Below are 24,080 nucleotides of genomic sequence, written 5' to 3' on the forward strand. Positions count from 1 at the left end.
TTACTAGGATCCATGTTCTCACAAGCTATGAAGAAATGGGTGCAAGGAAATACTGATGAGGTAAATTCTACTTTTAGTGTAAAGAGATTCCTGTTTGTAAGTGGCACCTTGTCTAACTAAGGTTTCAAGATTGCTTTCTTTAGTTGCCATGGTGAACCAGCATGGCACATCATTACTCCCTCACCCAGAATGTAACAGGAAAGGGTGGGCCTTCTTAACAACTAATAATTGCCTGGTGGAGGCTATGGAGGTATCTTCAGCCCAGAGATTCTGGCCACTGGCAGATAACCTTGTAATCAAGTTTCTATCAAACAGCAGGCATCAGTAATCAGTGTAGACACAAAAGCTTCCTTTCTTGCTGTCATTTCTACTTTCAGGAATGGAGGCCTCCTTTTTGAATAGTAAAGTACATTGAGAGATGGGAGTAGAAAAAGAAAAATGTTTTGTTTTGAGAACTAACATGAAGATTGTGTGATGTTAGGTACCGGTGGCTGATTTTGGAAGACATTGTATAGCATGTTAATATATCATAGCCAGAGGGTGGCCCAGACATGGCAGAGTGCTTATTTAAACAGGTAGAAATTACATGCATATGCAGTTGTGTTTAGAGCACTGAAATGTATGTCTTGGTTCTTTTAATGAATAACTGTTATCAACAGTTTCCATTACTTCTTTTAGGCCCAAGAAGAGCTAGCTTGGAAAATTGCTAAAATGATAGTTAGTGATGTTATGCAGCAGGCGCAATATGATCAACCATTAGAGAAGTCTACAAAGGTAAGGATGGTTTCTGTTCTGATATAGCTTGTTTAAAATTGAAAAGCATTAGATTCCAGGTATTATGTATTTTAAAAAAAGACATAAAAGAGCCTCTGCTTCTGCCTTTGAAGGATTAATTACCATAGGAATTAACCTTTCATTATAAACAATTAGAGAACTGACAAACTAAATGAAACAACCATTTCCAGATTTGGGCAACAGGAAGTAGAGGGCTACAATCCTTAAAAGAAGGATAACATTGAGGTGATCCATAGCTCACTGCTCAGAAGCAATTTCTAAAGTGCAGGTAGGGGAAAACCTAACAGAGTTCATAGTCTTGCTGAATTAACGAGTCGTAAACTGAAGTTTGGAGAGCCCAAGCCAAGGTGGTTAGAAGTCATAGAACAGGGTACTGAAAAAGGAGCTACACAGAAAGAAGGCTCCAAAGATATTTAGAGAGGTCCCATCAAGCCTTGGTTGTGTACATGTGTTAGGTGAAAATGTCCATGGCCAGGGAAAGAATACCGGAAATTAGCGTGCTAAACAATTCCTGGAACATGGGGGTAGGAATAGTTGACGTTTCTACTGACCATTGTGGACAGATCTTGTAATACACAAGTCATTGGGGAGTGTCCTCAGAAACATGCCTTACTACCTGAGCTCATTTAGCCCCAGAATAAAGCACCTTAACCAAGTTTCAAAGCAGTGTTTGGAAGTATCAAACTGCTCTGTAAGTAACAGCTGCATGCCAGAACAAAAGCCAACCCTCCTTAAATGAACAACAAAATTCAGCACTTAACAGTGTAAAAATACAATGTCTGATATCCCATCAAAAATTACCAGGCACACAAGGAAGCAGAAAAACGACTCATACTCAGGAGAAACACAATCTGTAGCAAACAAACTACCAGTATATAAAAAATATTGAATACAAAAGAACTCAGGAAAAGGGAGGAAAAGGAAGAAAGAATCAATGGGACAAATAGAAAATAAATAGCAAAATGGTAGTTTTAAACTAAATCATATTAATAATTACATTAAACATAAGTGATTTAAATAGTCTAGTTGAAACACAGACATCAGATTGATAAGGCAGAACCCAGTTATATACAGTTCATTCCTGAACAACATGATTTGATCTGCACAGGTCCACTTATACACAAAATTTTTTCCTTTGACTGCAGTTCAGTTTTTCCATGCAGTTGAAAAACCTGTGTTGGCTTTAGCCGGTTTTGCTCAGTGGATAGAGCATCAGCCTGCAGACCGAAAGGTCCTGGGTTTGATTCCGCTCAGACCTTGCTTGCAGGCTCCTCCCCGGCCCGGGCCCTGGTCAGGGCTTGTGCAGGAGGCAACCAGTTGATGTGTTTCTCTCACATCGATATTTCTCTCTATCTTTCCCTCTCTCTTCCACTCTCTCTAAAAATTAATGGAGGAATATCCTTGGGTGAGGATTAAAAAACAAACAAACAAACAAACAAAATACCTGTGGTGTTCAGTGAGAGTCAACTGGCAGTTGGGAATCCATGTATGTGAAAGGCTGACTTAAGTTATATGCTGGTTTTCAGCTGTACAAGCAGTTGTGGCCACTTGCCCCCCAGTATCATTCAAGGGTCCACCTATACTATAAGAACCCACTAGCCCTGGCCGGTGTGCTTCAGTAGATTGGGCATTGTCCCACGCACCGAGGGGTTGTTCGTTTGATTCCCAGTCGGGCACATGCACAGGTTGTGGCTCAGTTCCTGACGGGGCGTGCAGGAGGCAGCTGATCGATGTTCCACTCTCACATCGATGTTTCTCTCTCCCTCTTCTTTCCTCTCTCTCTGAAATCAATAAAAACATTTTTTTTTTAAGTAAACTGTAATAGCTATGTTACTACAAGTCAGAGTAAACTTCAAAAAAATAAGGAATATTACCAGGCACAAAGGACATCCTATATAATAAAGAGCTGAATTGCTAATTAGACCAGAATGACCTTCCAAATGACCAGTGGGCGGGACCGCGAGGCAGCCGGGGCCACGAGGGTCGAGCCCCTTGCATGAATTCGTGCATCGGGCCTCTAGTTTATCTGATAAAAAGGTCAGTTCCTCAAGGACCTAAATGACACTTGTAAAACAGTGCATCCAGCAACAGAACATATATTCTTTTGGCATTTACATGGAACATTTACCAAAATATACCATATTCTGGCCCATAAAACAAGTTTCAATGAATTTTAAAGGATTTAAGTCATACAGTTCTCAGACCATAAAGGAATTAAACAGGAAATCAATAATGGAAAGATATGTGGAAAATCCCCAAATATTTGGACAAGGTAACTCATTAGTCAAAGAAGAAATTAAAAGAGAAGTTGGAAAATATTTTTTATTGAATTAAAATTAAAACAGTATTTGGAGGATACAGCTAGAGCAGTTCTTAGAGAGAAACTTACAGCGTTAAATTTAGTAGACAAGAAGAAAGGTCTCAGTCTGTTTTAAGAATCTAGGAAATGAGTAAAACCCAAAGAAAGCAGAAAGAAGGAAATTATATAAGGATAAAAGTGAATATCAATTACATAGAAAACAGGCAGACAGTAGAGAAAAATCAAAACCTGGCTCTCTGAAAACACCAATTAAATTGATAAACTTCTAGCCAGACTAGTTGGGGGAAGGGAGGAGGAAGAGATTAGCATGAATTATCAATACCAGGATTGAAAGGGGACATCAATACAGATCCTACAATTATTAAAATTCTAATAGGGGAATATTAGAACTTCGTGCTAATAAGTTCAACAGCTTGGCTGAAATGGAGAAATTCCTTGAAAAACATAAATTTCTTCTCAATCAAGAAGAAACAGATAACCTAAATGCTGAATTTGAGGGGTTAATATAAAAAAATTGAACTTGAGGGGTTAATATCCAAAATATATATGGAATTTAGACAACTCAGTAGCCCAAAGGAACCCAGATATTCTGATTAAAAAATTGTCAAAGGACCCGTTTCCAAAGAAGACATACACGTAGCCAACAGGTACATGAATATCACTAATCATCGGGGAAATGCAAATTAGTTATAACCACAATGAGATATTACTTTACATTTGTTAGGATGGCAGTGACAAAAAAGATAAGTGTTGGTGAGGATATAGAAAAAAGGAAACCTTGTTCACTGTTTGTGGGAATGTAAATTGGTGCAGCCACTTGCAGTTTCCTCAAATAATTAAAAATAGAACTACCACATGATCCAGCAATCCCACCTCTAGAAATTTTGTATTATATTCTTGAAAGTTGCTAATAGAGAAGATCTTAAATATTCTCACTATTTAAAAAAATAATTATGGCCTGGCTGGCGTGACTCAGTGGTTGAGCATCAACCTATGAACCAGGAAGTCACAGTTCAATTCTTGGTCAGGGCAAATGCCCAGTTTGCAGGCTCGATCCCCAGTGTGGGGCCTGCAGGAGGCAACCGATCAATGATTCTTATCATTGATGTTTTTCTCTCTCTCTCTCTCTCTCTCTCTCTCTCTCTCTCTCTCTCTCTCTCTCCCTCTTCCTTCTTCTCTGAAATCAATTTAAAAAATATATTTAAAAAAGGAATCAGATTCTATATTTTAAAAAATAATAATTATGTAAGGTGATAGATATAATAACTAATCTTATTGTGGTAATCATTTTGCATCACATATGTGTATCAAATCATGTTACATGCCTTAAATTTACACTATGTTATGTCAGTTATATCAGTCAAATTGCAGGGACAGGGAGATAAAAGGAATTGAATTTGTAGTTAAAAACCTTTTCACAAAGAAAACTCCAGGCCTAGATAGAATTTAAAGAAGAAATAGTACCAATTCTAGACAGACTTCCAGAAAATTAAAGAGGTAATATTTTTCAATGCATTTAATGAGGCCAGTATTACCGTAACACCAAACATCAAAGAAATTACAAGAAAAGAAAACTATAGGCTAACTAGAGGCCCGGTGCTCAAAATTCGTCCCCTCAGCTCAGCCTGCACCCTCTCCAATTTGGGACCATTTGGAAGATGTCCAACTGCCAGGTTAGACCCGATCCTAAACCGGCGGTCAGACATCCCTCTCACAATCCTGGACCGCTGGCTCCTTATCGCTCACCTGCCTGCCTGGTCACCCCTTCCTGCCCCCCTTGGCCAGCCTGCTCGCCCCTAACTGCCCTCCCAGCCAACCTAGTTGCCTCTTATTGCCACCCCCCTGCCGGCCTCCTCGCCCCCAACTGTGCCCCCCTGCCGGCCTAGTCGCCCCTCACTGCCCCCCCTGACAGCCTAATTGCCCCCAACTGCCCCCCCCTGCCGGCCTGGTTGCCCCCAACTGCACACCTACCCCCAACAGCCTAGTCACCCCTAACTGCCCCCCGCCCGCCGGCCTAGTCTCCCCTCACTGCCCCCCCTGACAGGCTAATCGCCCCCAACTGCCCTCCCCTTGCCGGCCTAGTTGCCCCCAACTGCACACCTGCCCCTAACTGCCCCCCACCCGCCAGCCTGGTCTCCTCTTACTGCCCCCCCTGCTGGCCTGCTCGCCCCCAACTGCCCCCCCCCCCGTCAGCCTGCTCATCCCCAACTGCACCCCCTCCCGCTGGCCTGGTCGCCTCTTACTGCCCCCCGCCCCCGCCGGCCTGATCGCCCCCTTCTGTCGGCCTGGTTGCCCCTAACTGCCCCTCCCCCCACCGGCCTGGTCGCCCCCAACGGCCCCCCCAACTGCCTGGTCGCCCCACGCAGCCTGCTTGTTTGGTCATTTGGTCGTCCCTCACTACCCCCCTGCTGGCCTGGTCGTAGGCAGCCATTTTGTGAGGGTCAATTTGCATATTACCTCTTTATTATATAGGATATACCTCATGAACATACATGTAAAATTCTTAACAAAATATAAGGAAATTGCCCTGACTGGTTTGGCTCAGTGGATAGAGCGTCGACCTGCGGACTCAAGGGTCCCAGGTTCGATTCTGGTCAAGGGCATGTACCTTGGTTGCAGGTACATCCCCAGTAGGGGGTGTGCAGGAGGCAGCTCATGGATGTTTCTCTCTCATCGATGTTTCTAACTCTCTATCCCTCTCCCTTCCTCTCTGTAAAAAATCAATAAAATATATTTAAAATATATATATATATATATATATATATATATATATATATATATATATGTAAGGAAATACATCAGGAATATATAAAAGGGATAATACATTTCAGGAAAGCAAGGTTGTTTTGATATTTGAAAATGAGTTACAGTAATTCATCATAAAAACAAAAACATGATCATCTCAATAGATGCAGAAAAGAAATTGACAAAAGTTAACAATCATTGCTTACAAAACTCTACGGAAACAAGGAACTTCCTAAATCTAATTAAACTGACAGCTAAAATATTAATGGGTAAGACTGAATGCGTCTATTTTTTTTAATCTTAATTGTTGAAAGTAGTACATACATCCCCTTTTCCTCCCATTAACCCCTTCTGGCCTGCCCCAGGCCTTCACTACCCTATTGTCTGTGTCCATGGGTTGTGCATATATGCATACAAATGAATACTTCTTTTTAAGTAGGAAGAAGGCAAGGATGTCCATTTTAAAACATTTGCACTGGAGATCTTAGCCAGTGCAAGAAGGCATATTGATCATAAAGGAAGGACTAAAACTGGCTGTCTTTGCAGAAGGCATCATTATTTCTTTAGAAATTCCTAAGGCTGCTTTGTCCAATATGGTAGTGACTGACGAGCCATGTATGAATGATACAGAACATTACAGAAAGTTCTGTTGGACAGTAGTGTCTTAAGTAACCTACAGAAAAGCTATTACAACTACTAAGTTTAGCAATGCTGCAGTATATAAGGTTAATATTAAAAAATGAATTGCATTTCTATATACTAGCAATTAACAATTGGACATTGAAAATTTAAAAACAATACAATCTATAGTAGCATTGGAAACCATCACATTCTTAGGAATATGTTTAACAAAATATGTATAACATTTGTACAATATAAACTATAAAACAACTGAGCTGAATTAAAGATTTAAATAAAAACATCATGTTTGTGAATCAAAAGAATGTGGTTAAGGTGTTATTTCTCCCGATGAGGATGATTGAGGTTTAATAAACATGTAATACTAGCTTCAGGTATACAGCATATTGATTCAATATTTGTTTGCATTGGGAAATGATCCCCACAATAGTCTACTTAACTCATTATACACAGTTACAATTGTTTTTGTAATGAGAGCTTTGACGATCTCTCTTAGCAACTTTCAAATACACAATACAATGTTATTAACTACTAAAGGCCCGGTACATGAAATTCGTGCACGGGGGGAGTGGTGTCCCTCAGCCCAGCCTGCACCCTTTCCAATCTGGGACCCCATGAGGGATGTTTGACTGCCCATTTAGGGATCGGGCCTAAACAGGCAGTTGGACATCCCTCTCACAATCCAGGATTGCTGGCTCCCAACCGCTCGCCTGCCTCTACCTGATTGCCCTTAACCGCTTCTGCCTGCCAGTCTGATCACCTAACCACTCCCCTGCCAGCCTGATCGATGCCTAACTGCTCCCCGGCCAGACTGATTGCCCCTAACTGCCCTCCCCTGCCATCCTGGTCACCCCTAACTGCCCTCCCCTGCCAGTCTGGTCACCCCTAACTGTCCTCCCATGCAAGTCTGGTCGCCCCCAACTGCCCTCCCCTGCTGGCCCGGTCACCCCTAACTGCCCTCCCCTGCTGGCCTGGTCACCCCTAACTGCCCTCCCTTGCCAGCCTGGTTGCCCCAAACTGCCCTCCCCTGCAGGCCTGGTCCCCCCCAATTGCCCTCCCCTGCAGGCCTGGCCTCCCCCAACTACCCTCCCCTGCAGGCCTGCCCCCCCAAACTGGCCTCCCCTGCTGACCAGGTCCCCCCCCCAACAGCCATCCCCTGCTGGCCTGGTCCCTCCCAACTGTCCTCCCCTGCAGGCCTGGTCCCCCCCAACTGTCCTCCCCTGAAGGCCCGGCCCCCCCAACTGGCCTCCCCTGCAGGCCTGGTCTCCCCCAACTGTCCTCCTCTGCTGACCTGGTCACCCCTAACTGCCCTCCCCTGCCAGCCTGGTCCCCCTCAACCGCCCTCCCCTGCAGGCCTGGCCCCTCCAAACTGCTCTCCCCTGCAGACCTGCCCCCTCCAACTGGCCTCCCCTGCTGGCCTGGTCCCCCCAAACTGTCCTCTGCAGGCCTGGTCCCCCCTAACTGCCCTCCCCTGCTGGCCTCGTCAACCCTAACTGCCCTCCCCTGCAGGCCTGGTCCCCCCCCCAACTGCCCTCCCCTGCAGGCCTGCCCCCCCACAATTGGCCTCTCCTGCTGGCCTGGTCCCCCCAAACTGTCTTCCCCTGCAGGCCTGGTCTCCCTCAACTGCCCTCCCCTGCAGGCCTGGTCCCCCCCAACTGCCCTCCCTCCCCTGCAGGCCTGGGTCCCCCCAACTGCCCTCCTCTGCTGGCCTGGTTACCCCTAACTGCCCACAACTGCCCTCCCCTGCAGGCCAGCTTGTGGTGGCCATCTTGTGTCCACATGGGGGCAGCCATCTTTGACCACATGGAGGTAGCCATCTTGTGTCTTGGAATGACGGTCAATTTGTATATTACTCTTTTATTAGATAGGATAGTTACTATGTTGTACATTATTCAAGACTAGCGGCCTGGTCCACAAAATTCTTGCACAGGTAGGGTCCTTAGGCCTGGCCGGCAATCAGGGCTGACCAGGGCCTTCCTTCCCCCGGCTGCTATGTGCTGACCAGAGCCTTCCTTCGTTCCGCGCCGCCCCCTGGTGGTCAGCACACATCATATCAAGTGGTTGAACTGCTGGTCGGTTGAACTCCTGAGGGGACAATTTGTATATTAGCCTTTTATTATATAGGATTACTAATAGATTCAGTGTTCTGGCAGGTATTTTTTATAGACATTGACAAGATCATCATAATATTTATGGGAGATGTAAATGAACTAAAATAACAAAAATGTTGTGAAAAAAGAGCACAAAATTGTAAGACTAACACTGCTTGGCTTTACACGTATTGTAAAGCTACATGATCAAGGCAGTGTAATATTACATAGGGCAGACATAATGATGGTTGAACAAATAGGGTGCAGAAGAAGACCCTAATTATGAAGTCAGTAGATTTTTTATAAACAGGGTGGGGCAAAAGTAGTTTTACAGTTGTGAGTGTACAAAAGAGAGTTTATTCTTGCATTATTATTAATTATTGAATTATTTTCCATACCAACAACTGTAAACCTACTTTTGCCCTGTATGTGCCAGGGTAATTCAATGAGAAAAATATTGTCCTTTTAGTTTATAGTATAGAAACAACTAGATATACATATGGACATGGGAGGAGAAAATGAGTCTTGTTCCTTATAGTATATACGAAATCAACCCCAAATGGATCTTAGACCTAAATGTAAGAACTAAAACAATAAAACTTATAGGATAAAATCTCTGTGGTTTAGGTTAAGCAAAGTTTCTTAGTTCATACAAAGCATGAGACATAAAAGAGAAAAACTGATAAACTGAACTTCATCAAAACTAAAAACTACTCATTAAAAGACATTATGAAGAAAATGAAAAAGCAAATTATGAACTGGGAGAAGATATTTGCCAAACATGCTTCTGATAAAGAAATTGTATCCAAAATAATATAAAGAACTCTTAAACTCATTAAGAAGAGCAACAATCTGATGTTTTTTTTAATGGTCAAAAGATATGAACAGACATTACACAAAGATATACAGATGGCCAATATTCACATGCAAAGAGCTAGCTCAACATCATTAGTCATTAGGGAAATGCAAAGTAAAGTCACAGTGATATAAGCTACATATCCAATAGAATGGTTAAAATTAAAAAGACTGACAGTACCGTGTGTTTGCAAGGTTGTAAAGCAATTTGAACTTTAATACACTACTGGTGGGAATGTAAAATGCTACAGCCACTTTGAAAAACCATTTGGCAGTTTCTTAATAAGTGAAACATAAACTACCCAGGTTCCCTTAGGGAACTAAGTTCTTTATTGTTGGCCTGATCATATTCCCCAGAGAAAACTGTACCAGTCTCCTGCCTGGAGGACAAAGATCAGACTGCCAATGTTATGTTCTGGGAGCCAAGTGGAAAAAAGCTAGAGGAGGCTCAGTATTCATTATTTACAGCACACACTCCCCTTCCCCGCCCCAGTCGCTCTCTTTTCAGTATAGCACCCTTGTCCTTGGTCATGCCTAATATATGACCCTAAATTTTAATCTGCTCAGAGAAGCAGTCTCAGATTATTCTGCTTGTGTTGGTTTTCGGGCTGATCAGAATTGTAGAATAGCTGTGGAGTGTTAATTTCTAAAAACAGGCTTTTAAGAAATCCCTATGTTTGTATCCCCCCTACTCCCTTTACCATGTAACTACTGGTAACATCAATCCCCAGGCTGTGCGGAGCTCCACGTTGTAAATAGCTGCTGCTCAGCGCTTTTCCCTTTTCTGTCACCACTCCACTTGCTTCCAGCTTCTGCGCTTTGTTGTTGTTTCCTCTCCTGTCAGTGTTTTCATTCCCTGAATTAGTGTGGGTTTTAGCAGTGCTATTTGAAGAAGGAGGGAATTGAATGGGTGTGGTTAGGAAATTCTGACTTGCCAGGAGGTAATACTCTGTTTCTCTGTAGCTTCACCAGCTAGTTCTAGCTTTGCCCACAAGAACCACACAAGTAAACCTTTAGAAAATTGAAGACAGCCACTTAGTCCCCTCCTGGTCTGTTCTTCAAGCCAAACATTCTCAGTTCAACCTTCAACCATGTTACTTTCGCTAACTTCAGTTGATTCACAAAAACTTAATGTGATAGGAGAATTTCTCATCATATTTTTTGTGAAGTCATTAAACTCCTCTATCATTTACATTACCAAAAATTAAGAATCATTAATTGTGTTCAAATAACATCCCATATAACCCTCAATAGTTTGGAGGGCTTGAATTTAGATTTAGGTTCAATACCACTTTTTCCTTGTTAACTTTCTAGCCAACTTTTCACTCTAAGAATTGTAGTTAGCAGAGCTTGATTTAACTTTGTTAACTTTAATTTTTCAATTACAGTTGATATACAGAGCTTGATATAATTTTTCTCTTTTTTACTGAGCTGATTCTTGCCAAAGCTCTATTCAGTTTTGCAGACTCTCTTTTCTTCATGAGGGTGATAATTTTTCTCTATATTTAATGTTATTGGCTCTGTCAAACCTAGAATAGCTGAGAGCAAGATAAAGGTGTATTAAGAAGTGCAGTGTGTAGTTGTTTTTGTGATTCCCCATTATGTTGATGGTCAAATGTTTGTGAATATGAAAATGTTTTTTAGAAACTATCTTGGACCCTGGCAGGTGTGGCTCAGTTGGTTGGCATTGTCCCGTGCACTGAAAGGTTGCTGGCTGGATTTCCAATTGGGCACATGCCCAGGTTTTGGGCTCCATCCCAATGGGAGGCATGCAGGAGGCAGCCAATCAATGTTGCACTCTCACATCGATGTTTCTCTCTTCCTCCATCTCTCTTCATCTCTCTCTAAAAATCAATAAAAATACAGTCAAACCTCTGTTTTTAAACATCTCACATCTCGAACAATGCGTTCTCAACCAAGTTGTTCATGTGGGAAAAAATGTCTCAGTTATTAAAAGAACTTGGTTTTCTACCTGACAACCCTTTCTGGCTGATACATCAGCATGACAGAAAGTATCTCTCAGGCCACAAATAAAAGAGAGAATGTGCTAGTATGAGTCAGTTTATCATAACATCTCAGGAAATTGTGCTGTGAATATTTTTGTGGGTTTTTTGTTGTTTTGTTGCTGAAGAAATGAGCACAATTTCCGATATAATAAAGAGGTAATGTGCAAATTGACCATCACGCCCTCACACCAGATGGCCACCCCATGTGGTCACAAGATGGCCAGCAGGGGAGGGCAGTTGTGGGCGATCAGGCCGGCAGGGGAGGGCAGTTAGGGGCAACTGGGCCGGCAGGGAAGGGCAGTTGGGGGCAATCAGACCAGCAGGGGAGCAGTTAGGCGTTGATCAGGCTTGCAGGGGAGTGGTTAGGGGGTGACCAGGCTGGCAGGCAGAAGCAGTTAGGGGCAATCAGGCAGGCAGGCAGGCAAGAGGTTGGGAGCCAGCAGTCCCAGATTGTGAGAGGGATGTCCGACTGCCGGTTTAGGCCTGATCCCTGTTGGATCGGGCCTAAACCGGCAGTCGGACAATCCCCTGAGGGGTCCCAGATTGGAGAGGGTGCAGGCTGGGCTGACAGACACCCCCCCCCCCAAGTGCACGAATTTCGTGCACCGAGTCTCTAGTTAAAACATAAAGAGGCCATCAAGAGTGCTAAAGTTGCTAAGGGTGTGAAGGAAACAATGATCACAAGCAAATGAAGAGGTAGAAAAACTGTTGAGCCCTAGCTGGTTTGACTCAGAGGATAGAGCATCAACCTGCAGACTGAAGGGTCCCAGGTTCAATTCCGGTCAAGGGCACATGCCCAGGTTGTGGGCTCGATCCCCAGTGTGGGGCATGCAGGAGGCAGCCAATCAATAATTCTCTCTCATCATTGATGTTTCTATCTCATGCTCCTCCCTTTCTCTCTGAAATCAATAAAAATATACTTTTTTTAAAAACTGTTGTTGATTTGGATAAATGAAAAGCAGGTAGCCAGTGACAGCAAGAGAAGAAGCCACCTGCTGAATCATGAAAGACTCCTGGAATGAGGGCTGGAAGTGATTCCTTTAAGGCTATAAATTTAAGAAATGAAGTGTTTGTTTATAGATTAAATAGTGCATTAGACTTTTACTGAATATAAGAAAGATTAAAACAGGGAATTGTTTAGAGGTCTGGAACGAAATAATTGACATTATTTCTAACGGGGGAAAATGATTTGATTTTTGAACAAATCACTTCTCGAACAGCCTTCTGGAACAAATTAAGATCAAGAACTGAGGTTCCACTGGATTAAAAAAAGAAAAGAAAAACCATTTTTGGAAAGCAGATGTATAAAATTAGGCTTTTCATTTGAGGTATATTCAGATTTTATTACCATGTGCTTTTCATTTTTTAGATACACATATATTTTGCAGCATTTGGGGTTTTTTTAAGCTTGCTGGGCCTTCTCTTTGGCTAGCCAGGGTGTCTGTCTTGCATGTCCTCTGGGGATCAGCAGTGTACTGGCGTGGAAAAAGCACGAGGCCAGCAATACTAGTTTAGCGCATTTTTAGTCAATATGTGTGACCTTTTGCAAATTATCCTTTTTCTGTCTCTTATTTTCTCACCAGTAAGTAGATCAGAGAAATTGGACAAGAAAAATCTCATAAGATCCCCTTCTAACTCTCATTCCATGATTTTATGAACGTGAGAAGTCCTCTTTATCCTGTGTTGCTACCTCTCTGTTTTGAATCTGCTACTTTGCATTTGCCTAAAGAGTACTTGGCATTGAACATAAACTGCCTTACAAGCATTACTGAATTGTTTCCTGTGTGGTTGTCCCATCTCACAAATAACACGGACCATGATGTCTGTCTCCTCCCAGTCCTGCGAGCAAACTGGCACTCGGCCTCACAAGTGTGGTCATTTTTCTTCCTAGGGCATTTGACTTTCATATCGTGGTTCTTCCTTCACTTAATGGTCATTTAGGTTGATTTGGGTTTTTCCCTGTTACAAACAATCTTCTAATGAGTGTCTGTGTATGCAAGTCCTTGCCCTCTCTTAGAAGTATGCTGTTGAGTTCATTCCTAGAGGCAGAATTAGACTGTCAGAAAGTAGATATTTTGTTCTAATATCTATTGCCAAAACGGAAAGATAAAAGCAATTCTGGGTGCCAGTCCTTGTTACGTAGTAACCTTAGAGTGAATTACTTAACCTCTTTAAACTTTCGTTCACACATTTGTAAATAAAGATAGTAGTGTTTTACCTCACGGGTAGTAGTCGGAACTGGTGTGTAATAAACATTCACTAAGTGTTGGTTCCCTTCTTCCTTAGTCTGTAACATCCTGTATCCCTGGTTGTAAATATACCTGACCTTTTTCTTTTTCTTTTTCTTTTCCAGCTATGATTCAATCCCTGAGATAAAGGAAATCTGCTTTTGAAAAATAAGAACGTTTTTCCTTTGGTTGGATTTTTAACACAGCCAGTGAAAACAAAGCTCTGTGTTTCTTTTCTCTGGTGTATCAGCTGTTGTTCCCAACAAGAATGGCCGACAATCTTGGACTTCCACCATAAGCAGAGTGACACGTAGACGTATTTGCTGCACATGATGTTCACAAGCGAAAGTCATAAAGAGACAAAGTGGTATTGTTTACATTACTAGAAAATTAGTAGTTTTCTAATGGCAATAACCCATTAATGAGAGAGTTTTAGTCCACTGGAATAGACAGGGACCACATACTGTGGCGGGCAGGTAAGCGGAGAGCTGATAGTTGATGCACATTCTGTAGTGGTCACCCACCCTCAATGGCATCGTAAAGTAGGTACCAGAGGTGCTTTGCTTTGGCCTCTTGAAACAAGTGGGAGTCAGCCCTCTGAGAGAGCCGGGCAGCTGGGGTGGTGGTGCGGTGCTCAGACCCTGTTCCTCAGTGGCACGGGGCGAGGCTCACTGTGTAGTCTGCCTGCACAAAGGTATTGGTTTGGAAGGAAGCTGATATGTCACAGGTCAAGTCCGAGTGACATTGTCCTTCCTTTTGGTGACAGTATCCAATTTTCACATTTTAATGGCTCCTGAGATGCAGTATACTTACAGCCGGTCTCTCACCTGCTAACCAAAGGGCGAATCTCTTGTGCTGCAAGCATTAGGACTTGCTCCGCTGGAGTTCCGTGCTCCGGGTCATCTAACTTCCCTTCAGAATACATCATAACGGTCACTCCAGTGTCCCTCTGTGGTACCCTGAGCAATGTTTATTAAGAAAGTGAGAGGGCGGGGTCTGGGGGGAGGAAAAGCACTCACTTTTAATTGCCTCCCCTTTCTTTGCTCTGAGCTGGAAAGTACGCCTGTCTCTAGGACAGTAAGAGGATGCCTAGCTGCTCTTCTGCTCCGTTGGCTCCTGGGTCTGCTGATGGGCTGCCACATTGGTGAACACACTCCGCTGGCCAGGCGATGCAGTGGTTCCCACCACATGAGACTGCTTTAGGGGAAAGAGTATTCTTAGGTATGACTGCTTGTGCTTAGACTTTGCAAAAAAACACAAACACAGACACATATATATATATATGTGTGTGTGTGTATATATATATAATTATTAATCACCTCTGTCCTTGAGAAAGTCTTGAATGAATAGAGAATTTATTCCACTGCAATATTTGATTGTATAGAGAGAGGCACACTGTTTCATCAACAGAAGAAGCAAGAGGCTGTGTGTAAGTTTTTGGTACTATGTACCACCTCTGTTATTCTTCTAGAGCTGAAGTATTCATGTACTTAAACCATATTCTATTTAATTGTGTTTGATTTTAAATATATATCTGAATTATATTTAAAATTGTGTCAACTTTCTGCTTTCAGGGCATTTACAGCTCTTCTATTAAAATTGTAGATTCTTCCAAATATTTCCATTTGCTTTACAAAACCCCAGAACATGAGCCACTACTGGACTTAGACCTAATGTTTTACGAGGTGTATGTTCTGTGACTAATTTTGTTCTTTTAACAAAATATTTCCATCTATTTCACTTTGCTTCAATCTTTAAATCAAAGAAAAGCAACATAAAGGTCATAGGATAAAGTGTGGTTTTGGGTGACTCTTGCTGCCTCTGCATGTTTTGGAATAACAATTTCTGTGAAGCTCTAGGCTATTTAAATTAGTGCTTTTCATTAAGATATCATCTGATCAATTCTTTGTGTACATTTTGTGCCTCTGAGCTAGGGATGTTAGTAGTTATAGGCTTCTTCTAGGAAGGATAGTAAGTTCGAGACTCGGTTACTTTGTCTGCCCCACCTGCCATGGGACAGAAGCAGAATGTGACCTGAAATATTTGCCAGATTTAATATGTGATCTAAAGTAGATCCTTGTACTTACTTTGATTACCCACTGTGTTCCAGGCTATGTGCAGTGTGCCCACAAAATGTGATTCCTGCCCTAGCCAGTTTGGCTCAGTAGGTAGAGCATCGGCCTGCTGACTGAAGGGTCCCAGGTTTGATTCCTGTCAAGGGTGCGTACCTGGGTTGTAGGCTCCTCCCCAGCCCAGGCCCTGGTCAGGGATTGTGCAGGAGACAACCAATTTATGTGTTTCTATCACATGAATATTTCTCTCTGTCTTTCCCTCCTCCACTCTCTAAAAATCAATGGAAAAATATTCTTGTTGAGGATTAAAAAAAAAAAAATGTGATTCCCTGGAAAGGTTTTTATAAGTTCAAGGAATTAGTTAAATATCGATCCTTACGTTGTTGAGATCAATGCAAATTGTTAGGAAAATAGTAAGAAAGTGATAGCTTTGCAACTTGATCTGTCCTTATCACTCCTGAAAGATTTGATAAAAGTAAGAAGCAGATAGAACCCAGTCCAGTGAAGAGCAATAAACAGGAAGCAATACTTTGTAGCTTTCTACTTGGCTTCAGTATTCATTAGAGCTTTATGAAATGTAAGTAATTTACTGAACTAAAACTTTGACTAGTTCAGTAGGGATTTGGAGGGGAAGGTCACTGAACTGTAGAAAGTTACATACTTTTTGCTGTTTCATTTAAGTACTGATAGCTAAGCACCTGAAGTGGCTGACCTCACTCTAATGACTTTGTTTGGGGTACCTGCCTGGCTCGCCTGGACTGTGCCCTCACTCTTAACAGGAGTAGGGACCATGTTCGCATACACTGACCTTTTCCCTCCCCTCTCCCACATAGCAAGCAGTCTGTTGGACCAGGGTTGAACTTCTCGTCCAAACATGCCCAAGAAAATTCTTTATCTTAAGAATTTTGCAGGGGGAATAAGGGATACCAGACTTTGCAAAAAAAAAAAAAGTTAGGACACTTTAGCCAGCACTGCATGGACAGGCAGAGAGGTTTAGAAGTAGACGTACAGAGAGAAAGCGGGTCTCAGAAAGCAGCTGCCCTGGTAGCCCTGAGGACTTGCTGGGGTCGAGGTCCAGCTGGAGAGCCTTGCTGTGGACTCCATTAACCCCTCAGGCAGCCTTAGAATGAATTTTGGCTTTTTGAAACCAGTCTAAAGTGAACTTTGGTTGCATGCGCTCAAAAGGCCCTTAGTAAAATGCTACCAGGCTGCTCTAATTACTAATGATTGTGTGTGCCAAGTACCACTGAATTCTGGAGAATATTTCCTTAGTCAGTCTTGGTCATTTTGTGTATTCTCTCCAAATGGAATCCTAAACTAATAGAACTAAAAGACACTCCCTCTTTTTTAGGGACAAGTTCCCTGCCCAGGAAAAGGGCGAGTCCTTGCCCTGTTGTGGGATAGTCCCCATTAGCACTCAGGCCTTTCATATTTCCCAGCATCCTTCTGAAGGACAAACCATCGCCACTTTTAGCAACTGTAATAAGCCCCCCAAAATAGAAGGCATTTCTATTAATGAGTAACTGATACAAACTTAAGATGGTGGAGGGCAATAATTAGAAAATTTGTAAATGCTGATCACGGTCTCTGGCCATTGGCTGAGTGGACGTAGATCCCAGAAAAACCCTTCAAGGTTACAACTTAGACCCACACTGACAGTCACTCTGTGAGCGCTGCGGCACTTAGGCCTCTGCTGAGGCAGGATTGGGGTTGGCTTGTAGTAGGAAGTTTGGTACTATGGCTTTGGGGCACGTGGAAATGGCCATGGAGGGCATTGGAGGGACCAGTAGCAGCAAAGGGTCTGGGGGCCTTTATGTTCAGAGGCAGAAGCTGTCTGCTTGCCTGTCACACAGGGTGGTGTTTCCGCCTTCGTAATTTTGTGCAAACATCAAACCACCTAGTCAGGCACAGGCAGGGTGTTGGAACTCACCTGGAATAAACAAGCCCCTGCCTCAGGGTGATAGTGCATCCACCCCACCCTACCCCTCGACACCAGCGGGCACCTACAGGAACACAGGCTGGGCAGCTGGGCCCTGTGGGGTGGGCACGATGCCTAGAAAGAGTGGGCATAAGTTCAGCTTGAAGGGAGCCAGGACTTGCCAAGGAGCAAGTGCCGAGGTCCCTGCCTGGAATGTACCTTTGGGCTCACCCCTAAATGATTCTAGGCTGGCCTTTGCCTGCATCACAGTAAGAGCCCCTCATGCCACCCACCTCGTGAAAAGGGCTCTAGCTGAGGAGCACCTGGGCCGCCAACCAACGTGGGTGGCTCTTAGCAGGGCCTAGCCTTGAGGGCTCACCAGAGTCCAAGGGCTCCTCCCAGACCTGAGGTTTGGCAAAGAGCAACCTTTGTTCCTTCCGATGACAAAACCACTGGTTTAGCAAGTGCTCACCCTCTCAGAAGTGGGTTAATGTCTCCTAAGTGCCAGGCAGTGGTGCAAGGACACAGGAAGGAGTAAAACTAACGCCTGGGCCACTTGGAGCTTCCATTCTACTGAGGAGGAGATAAACGTTGGAAGTTCCATCAAAAATGTGTGCTGGTATTTTTGACTCAAAATGACCTCTTGAGCCTGTTCAACACCCTGTCCTTCCAAAGTCCTACTGGAAGTCATCAGGTTTTCCTAACCCTTAGGGAGACCTTCAAGAAGAGGGCTCCACCCTCCCGTGACCTCTGACCTCACCCTTTTTCAGCACCTGCCTTCCAGAGCCCCTCAGGACCCATTGCTGTGCCACTCGGCTTGCTCACTGCAAGACCAGACCCTCGGTGCTGAGCCCCTGGTTGACAGTCAGAGGTGGCACCTTGCTGTCTGAGGCTGAATGGTGGCAAGTCTCTCTGCACAGGGTAAGGCTTAGAGGAGGCCACGGATCATCTCAGCCCCTCTCAGCCCCGGGGCTCCGCAGGGGTAGGGGATGTGTGAATTCTTAGGAACTACAAATAGAAGAACTGTGAAGTTAGTCTCTGCCTGTGACACAAAGTCCTGGCCTTGGGGAAGCCTAGCTAGCTATTGAGCTGATGCCATGCGGTGATGGGCTCCTGAGCTGCACTTTACTGATGACAGTGATAACCGTCTCACCTGACCTGTGTGACAATATTAAAATGGCACTTTTCCCGTGTTGTAAGTAGGGAGGCTGAGGCTTAAGAGGTAACGGCATTTCTCCAAGGTCTCACAGCCAGGGATCAAGTCTGGCGGCAAAACTGCCCTCTTCCCCACTGCTCTGCTCTACTGCAGCTGTTGGCTGTTCTCCTTTGCTGCTGGTTGGTACTCACTAAAGACTAGTACAGCAGATGTCAATGCTTAAGAAAAATTTAGGGGTGTGGCTTTAAAATTAAACACATCCCCCTTTCCTTCTGGTAACCACCATACTTTTGTCTGTGTCTTTCAGTTTTTGTTTGTCTTGTTGTTCATTTGTTGCTTTCAGTTGTGTATCTCACATGAGTGAAATCATATGGTTCTTGACTTTGTCTGACTTACTTGCTTGGCATGATATTCTCAAGGTCCCTCCATGTTGTCGCAAATGACAGTATTTCGTCTTTTCTTACTGCTGAGCAGTGTTCCATTGTGTGTTGTACCACACCTTCTTACCCAGTCCTCTAGCGCAGGGCACTTGGTTGTTTCCATGTCCTGGCCACCATGAATAATGCAGTGAACATAGGGTTGCATGTATCTTTAAGAATAAATGTTTTCAAGTTTTTCGGGAAATACCCAGAAGAGGGGTTGCTGAGTCATGGTAACTCCAATCTTAATTTTTTGAGGAACCTCCATACTATTTTCCATAGCGTCTGTACCAGTTTACGTTCCCACCAACAGTGAATGAGGGTTCCTCCTTCTCCACATCCTCTCCTTGTCTTGTTGATGATGGCCATTCTAACAGTTGTGAGTATCTCCTTGTAGTTTTGATTTGCATTTCCCTAATAGTGAAGTTGATCATCTTTTCATATATCTGTTGACTACTTGTATGTCTTCTTGGGAGAAGTGTCTGTTCAGGTCCTCTGCCCATTTTTAATTGGATTATTTGTCTTTTTGATGTGGAGTTGTTTGAGTTCTTTATATATTTTGGATATTAACCCCCTGTTGGAGCTGTTTGCAAATATCTTCTCCCATTTGTTCAACTGCCTTTTTGTTTTTTGATGGTTTATTTTTCTGTGCAGAACCTTTTTTGTTTGAAATAGTCCCATTAATTTATTTTTGCTTTTATTTCCCTTGGCTTTGGGGTCAAATTCATAAAATCCTCTCTAAGACCAAAGTTCCTAAGTTGAGTACCTATGTAAAGGATAAAGGGGGTCACATATATGGTGACGGAAGGTTTGGCTCTCAGTGGTAAGCACACAATGCAGTACACAGATGATGTCGCATGGAATTACACACTTGAAACCTATATAATTTTATTAACCAATATTTCCCCAGAGTATTTAATTTCAAAAAATAAAGTATATGCTCTTTCCACACACACATACATGCAAATTAAATACATTTCATCCATTACCGTGAAGTCATTCTGAAACTTTCACATGCATCAGGGTTCCCTGGAGAACTTGTTCACCCCAGGGTTTTAGTGGGACTTAGTAGGTCTGGGGTAGAGCCTGAGACTTTGAGTTTTTAACAGATTCCCAGATGCCGCCCCTGTTGCTCCAGAGACCACACTTGAGAATCACTGCCTTAAAGTCTCTAAATTGGGAAGTGAATATTTTTATTCCTTTTTATTGGAAAAGCCCATGCTTTTCAGAAATGTAATTGGAGACCTATTACTCATGATCCACTCAAACAAGCACATAAATCCTTTATTAGTATTCAGATATTCATTAAAGCCCAGAGCTCCCAGACACCTCACTGTCTTAGTCAGTGCGCAGGTCCGAGACCACAGAAGCCAGTCCCAGCCCCACCATCTTCAGCTCCCCAGCCCCAGTGCCTTTGCTGGAGATGGTGCGGGTGACACATTCCTCCTGGCTGAGCCTTGAGGCTGTTGGGACCACACCCAGGTTCCAGTGGCACCTTTTGCTCACATGCAGTCTGGTCCATTTCCTTTCAGCGTGTCCCCCAGGGCCTTGATGCCAATTGCCCTCTGAGGTCCTGGCCGTGCCTTTCCTGACCTGTCTCTTCCTGCTGTCCTTTGCAAGTCCCTCACTTAGGCTGCCGGTACCTCCTCCTTCCTCTCTTCCCTCTTCAATTGTCCCTCCTCTTTCCTTCTTCAGCACATGCTTCCTGAGGCCTGTTTTGTGCCTGTTTTACTTGCGGATACAGCAGCAGAACCAGGACATACATTCTGCCTGCTCTCCTTGCTGTCTAGAAAGCAAATAATGACAACTCATCAGCTGCCTATTATGGAAGTGAGCAAGGAACCTGTTGGGGAGCAGGGGGCCTGCAAAGTCTAGGTGGACCACCCCCCCTTTTGTAATCCACAGTCTTTCCCCAGGACATCTGCATGTCTTTTCCCTCAAGAGAGTGTAATTCCTTCCCAGCCCTGACATGGGCGGGCCACTCCTCCCCAACCAGACCAGGACTTGGTCTCAGCATTGTCCGTGGCCACCCACTCCTGGCCGGTGACTCTGGATCCTTGCTCCCTCCTCCATCGCTCCCTGGGGAGGCCGTCGTCCACCCCTCACTGCCTTTCTCCAAGTCCTTGATGTCCACGCCCACCTTTTGTCATTCCTTCCTTCTCACCCCAAGAAACTGACCCAGAGCTCCTTCCTTTTCTGTTCCCAAAACATACTTTCCTCGCAGACACACCCATAACCAGGCGCAGTCCTCCACAACTGCTCTACCTCCGGTTTCTCCTCTTATTTTAGCCCAGGCACGGTTAGCAGCTCCTCCTATGGGTGAGTTAAAGGAGGGGAGGTAAGAAATTTGGTAACTATTCCAGGGGGTATTCCCTCACTATTATAAGAGTAAAGTTTTGTACACCGGCCTTTTAAAGAGCAATTTCAAAAGCAATAAGTGAGTACGTAGTTTGTTGTAAGGATCACAAACATGCACCTCCATGATAAGTTGGGGCGGGGCTGTCCTAACGTCATAGCCTGGATCAGACTTCCCAATGACTGTCGTTCAAGTGTTTTAAAATGCTGCCTCCCAGACAACTTAGACGCAGTGAGGGAGAGGCGCTGCAGGACTGTGGCTCTATGATGAAGACATTGACACCAGGATGCATGTAGAGAGTTTGAATAAAATTTTTACTTGAAATGTGAATGGAGGGAAAAAGCAATATTTTGTATTACTGTATTGTATATAATGTTATTTTAAACATGCATGTGTAACTAAATAAATTAGATATTATAACTAGACATCTGACTATTTTGTCAACATTCCTAAACGTTTACTCAGGTCGATACCTTAATTTTTTTTCATTTGCCTTAAATATAAGATCACATATCATTAACAAACTCCCTGTTGCCTGCTGAGTAAAGTCCAAATTCCTTGTTTAGCATTTACAGCCCTAACTGACCTAGCATCCTACATCTTGGGCCACTAGACCTTAAACTGCACTGCTCCCCACTCTTTCCTCAGGGGCCGTTTACACTTCAGAGCCGATGCCTTTGCTCAAACAGTGCCCACAATTTAAAGTGCCCTTCCCACAATCTGCCTAAGGAAGTCCTGGCTCACTTTCTCCTATCCTCCAGAACCTCCCTGATTTCCATCTGAGTTCCCCTGAGCACACCTCAAACAGCATCCAATTGGGCATGAGTGTGGGTCAGTTCTGGCCCCAGCTGCTCAGCAAATGTGTGAGCGCTTCCCAGGAAAGGGCTGGGGGGCGGGTCTGTTTTAAATGAACCAGGCCCAGCTAATGGCCTTCCATCTGCCCAGGACCTGAACTAAGCCTTCCTGTGCCTTAGACTTACTAGTAGAAGCTGAAGGGGTCCCTACCTGTTCTAGCAATGGCTGATAATACTGTACGTCTCGCCCAGCTTGCTTGGCTCAGTGGTTGAGCATCCACCTATGAACCAAGAGGTCCGATTCTTGGTTAGGGCAGAAGCCCAGGTTGTGGGCTCAGTCCCCAGTGTGGGGCGTGCAGGAGGCAGCCCACCAGTGATTCTCTCATCATTGATGTTTCTATTTCTTGCTCCCTCTGCCTTCCTTTCTGAAATCAATAAAAATATTTTTAAAAACAAACACTGTATGTCTCTCTTGTGCTGGTTCAGCAGTTCACAAGGTGTGATTTGCAGGTGTCTGAGTGTCCCTGAGACCCTCCGGGAGGTCCACAACGTTAAACTGTTTCATATTAACACTAGGACATTAATTGCCTTTTCACCATGTGAATATCTGCTCTCATCGTATAGAAGCAATGGTGGGTAAAGTTTCCGGCACTGTAGCAGGAATCTAGACAGTGACACCAAGTTGTACCTAATCATTGTATTCTCACCACCACGCACTTGACATAAAAAAAGAAAAGAAAAGAAAAAAGGCCAGGCCTTGGCTAGTGTGGTTCAGTGGTTGAGTACCTGTGAACCAGGAAGTCACAGTTCGATTACCAGTCAAGGGCACATTCCTGGGTTGCAGGTTCGATCACAGGCCCTGGTCAGGGATCATTCAGGAGGCAACCAGTTGATGTGGCTCTCACATCTCTCTTCCTCTGTCACTTTTCCTCTCTCCTGCCTCCCCTCCCTCCCTTCCACTTGCTCTAAAAATCAATGGAAAAAATATCTTTGAGTGAGGATTGACAAAATTTTTAAGAAGCCAATTTCTCATAAGAATGTCCTGATGAGCCGAGGCCGGTTTGGCTCAGTGGATAGAGCGTCGGCCTGCGGACTCAAGGGTCCCGGGTTCGATTCCAGTCAGGGGCATGTGCCTTGGTTGCAGGCGCATCCCCAGTGGGGGGTGTGCAGGAGGCGGCTGATCGATGTTTCTCTCTCATCGATGTTTCTAACTCTATCCCTCTCTCTTCCTCTCTGTAAAAAATCAATAAAATATATTTTTAAAAAAATGTCCTGATGAAGCAGTAACAATTATTTCATTAAATTTCAATCTGCAAGTACTTTTTTAAATGTGGGGTAAAAGGGAAGCACGCATAAAACACATCTGCACACGGGAGTATCATGGTTGTCTCCAGGAAACGCACTTCCACGCGTGTTTGCGTGTGAGCAGCACTCGCCACTGCTGCCCTGGGCACCTGGAAAGAACTGACAACTGTTCGTGCGGACTTGGGTGTTTAAAAGGCATTTTCTTGAAAATGAGTGAAGTGAGCCCATCACTTCAAGAAGAAAACACTGACAGTATTTACTGCAAAGGATAAAATTTGAATTTTCATGCAAAAATTAGAATTTTGGAAAACTTATTTACCACTGTGAGCTTGATAATTTCCAAAAAGCTATCAAAACACTCTTCCCTTTTCTAACTACATAG

General features: G+C 43.9%; 1 protein-coding gene across 2 annotated transcripts in view; it reads left to right on the forward strand.

The window, feature by feature from the left end:
- Positions 1–22,030, forward strand: part of AKAP10 (A-kinase anchoring protein 10) — a 114,927-nt gene extending 92,897 nt beyond the window's left edge. The window contains exons 12-14 of one of the 2 annotated variants that reach the window (XM_079797272.1): positions 8–60; positions 679–774; positions 13,804–22,030. In XM_079797272.1, the coding sequence (XP_079653398.1) occupies positions 8–60; positions 679–774; positions 13,804–13,809 (155 nt within the window). In that variant the 3' untranslated portion in view covers positions 13,810–22,030. The remainder of the gene's footprint in view (positions 1–7; positions 61–678; positions 775–13,803) is intronic. The other variant, XM_079797271.1, reaches the window with a different exon arrangement.
- The last annotated feature ends 2,050 nt before the right edge of the window (positions 22,031–24,080 follow it).

Source organism: Cnephaeus nilssonii (genome assembly GCF_951640355.1).
Source record: "Cnephaeus nilssonii genome assembly, chromosome: 19".
NCBI lineage: Eukaryota > Metazoa > Chordata > Mammalia > Chiroptera > Vespertilionidae > Cnephaeus > Cnephaeus nilssonii.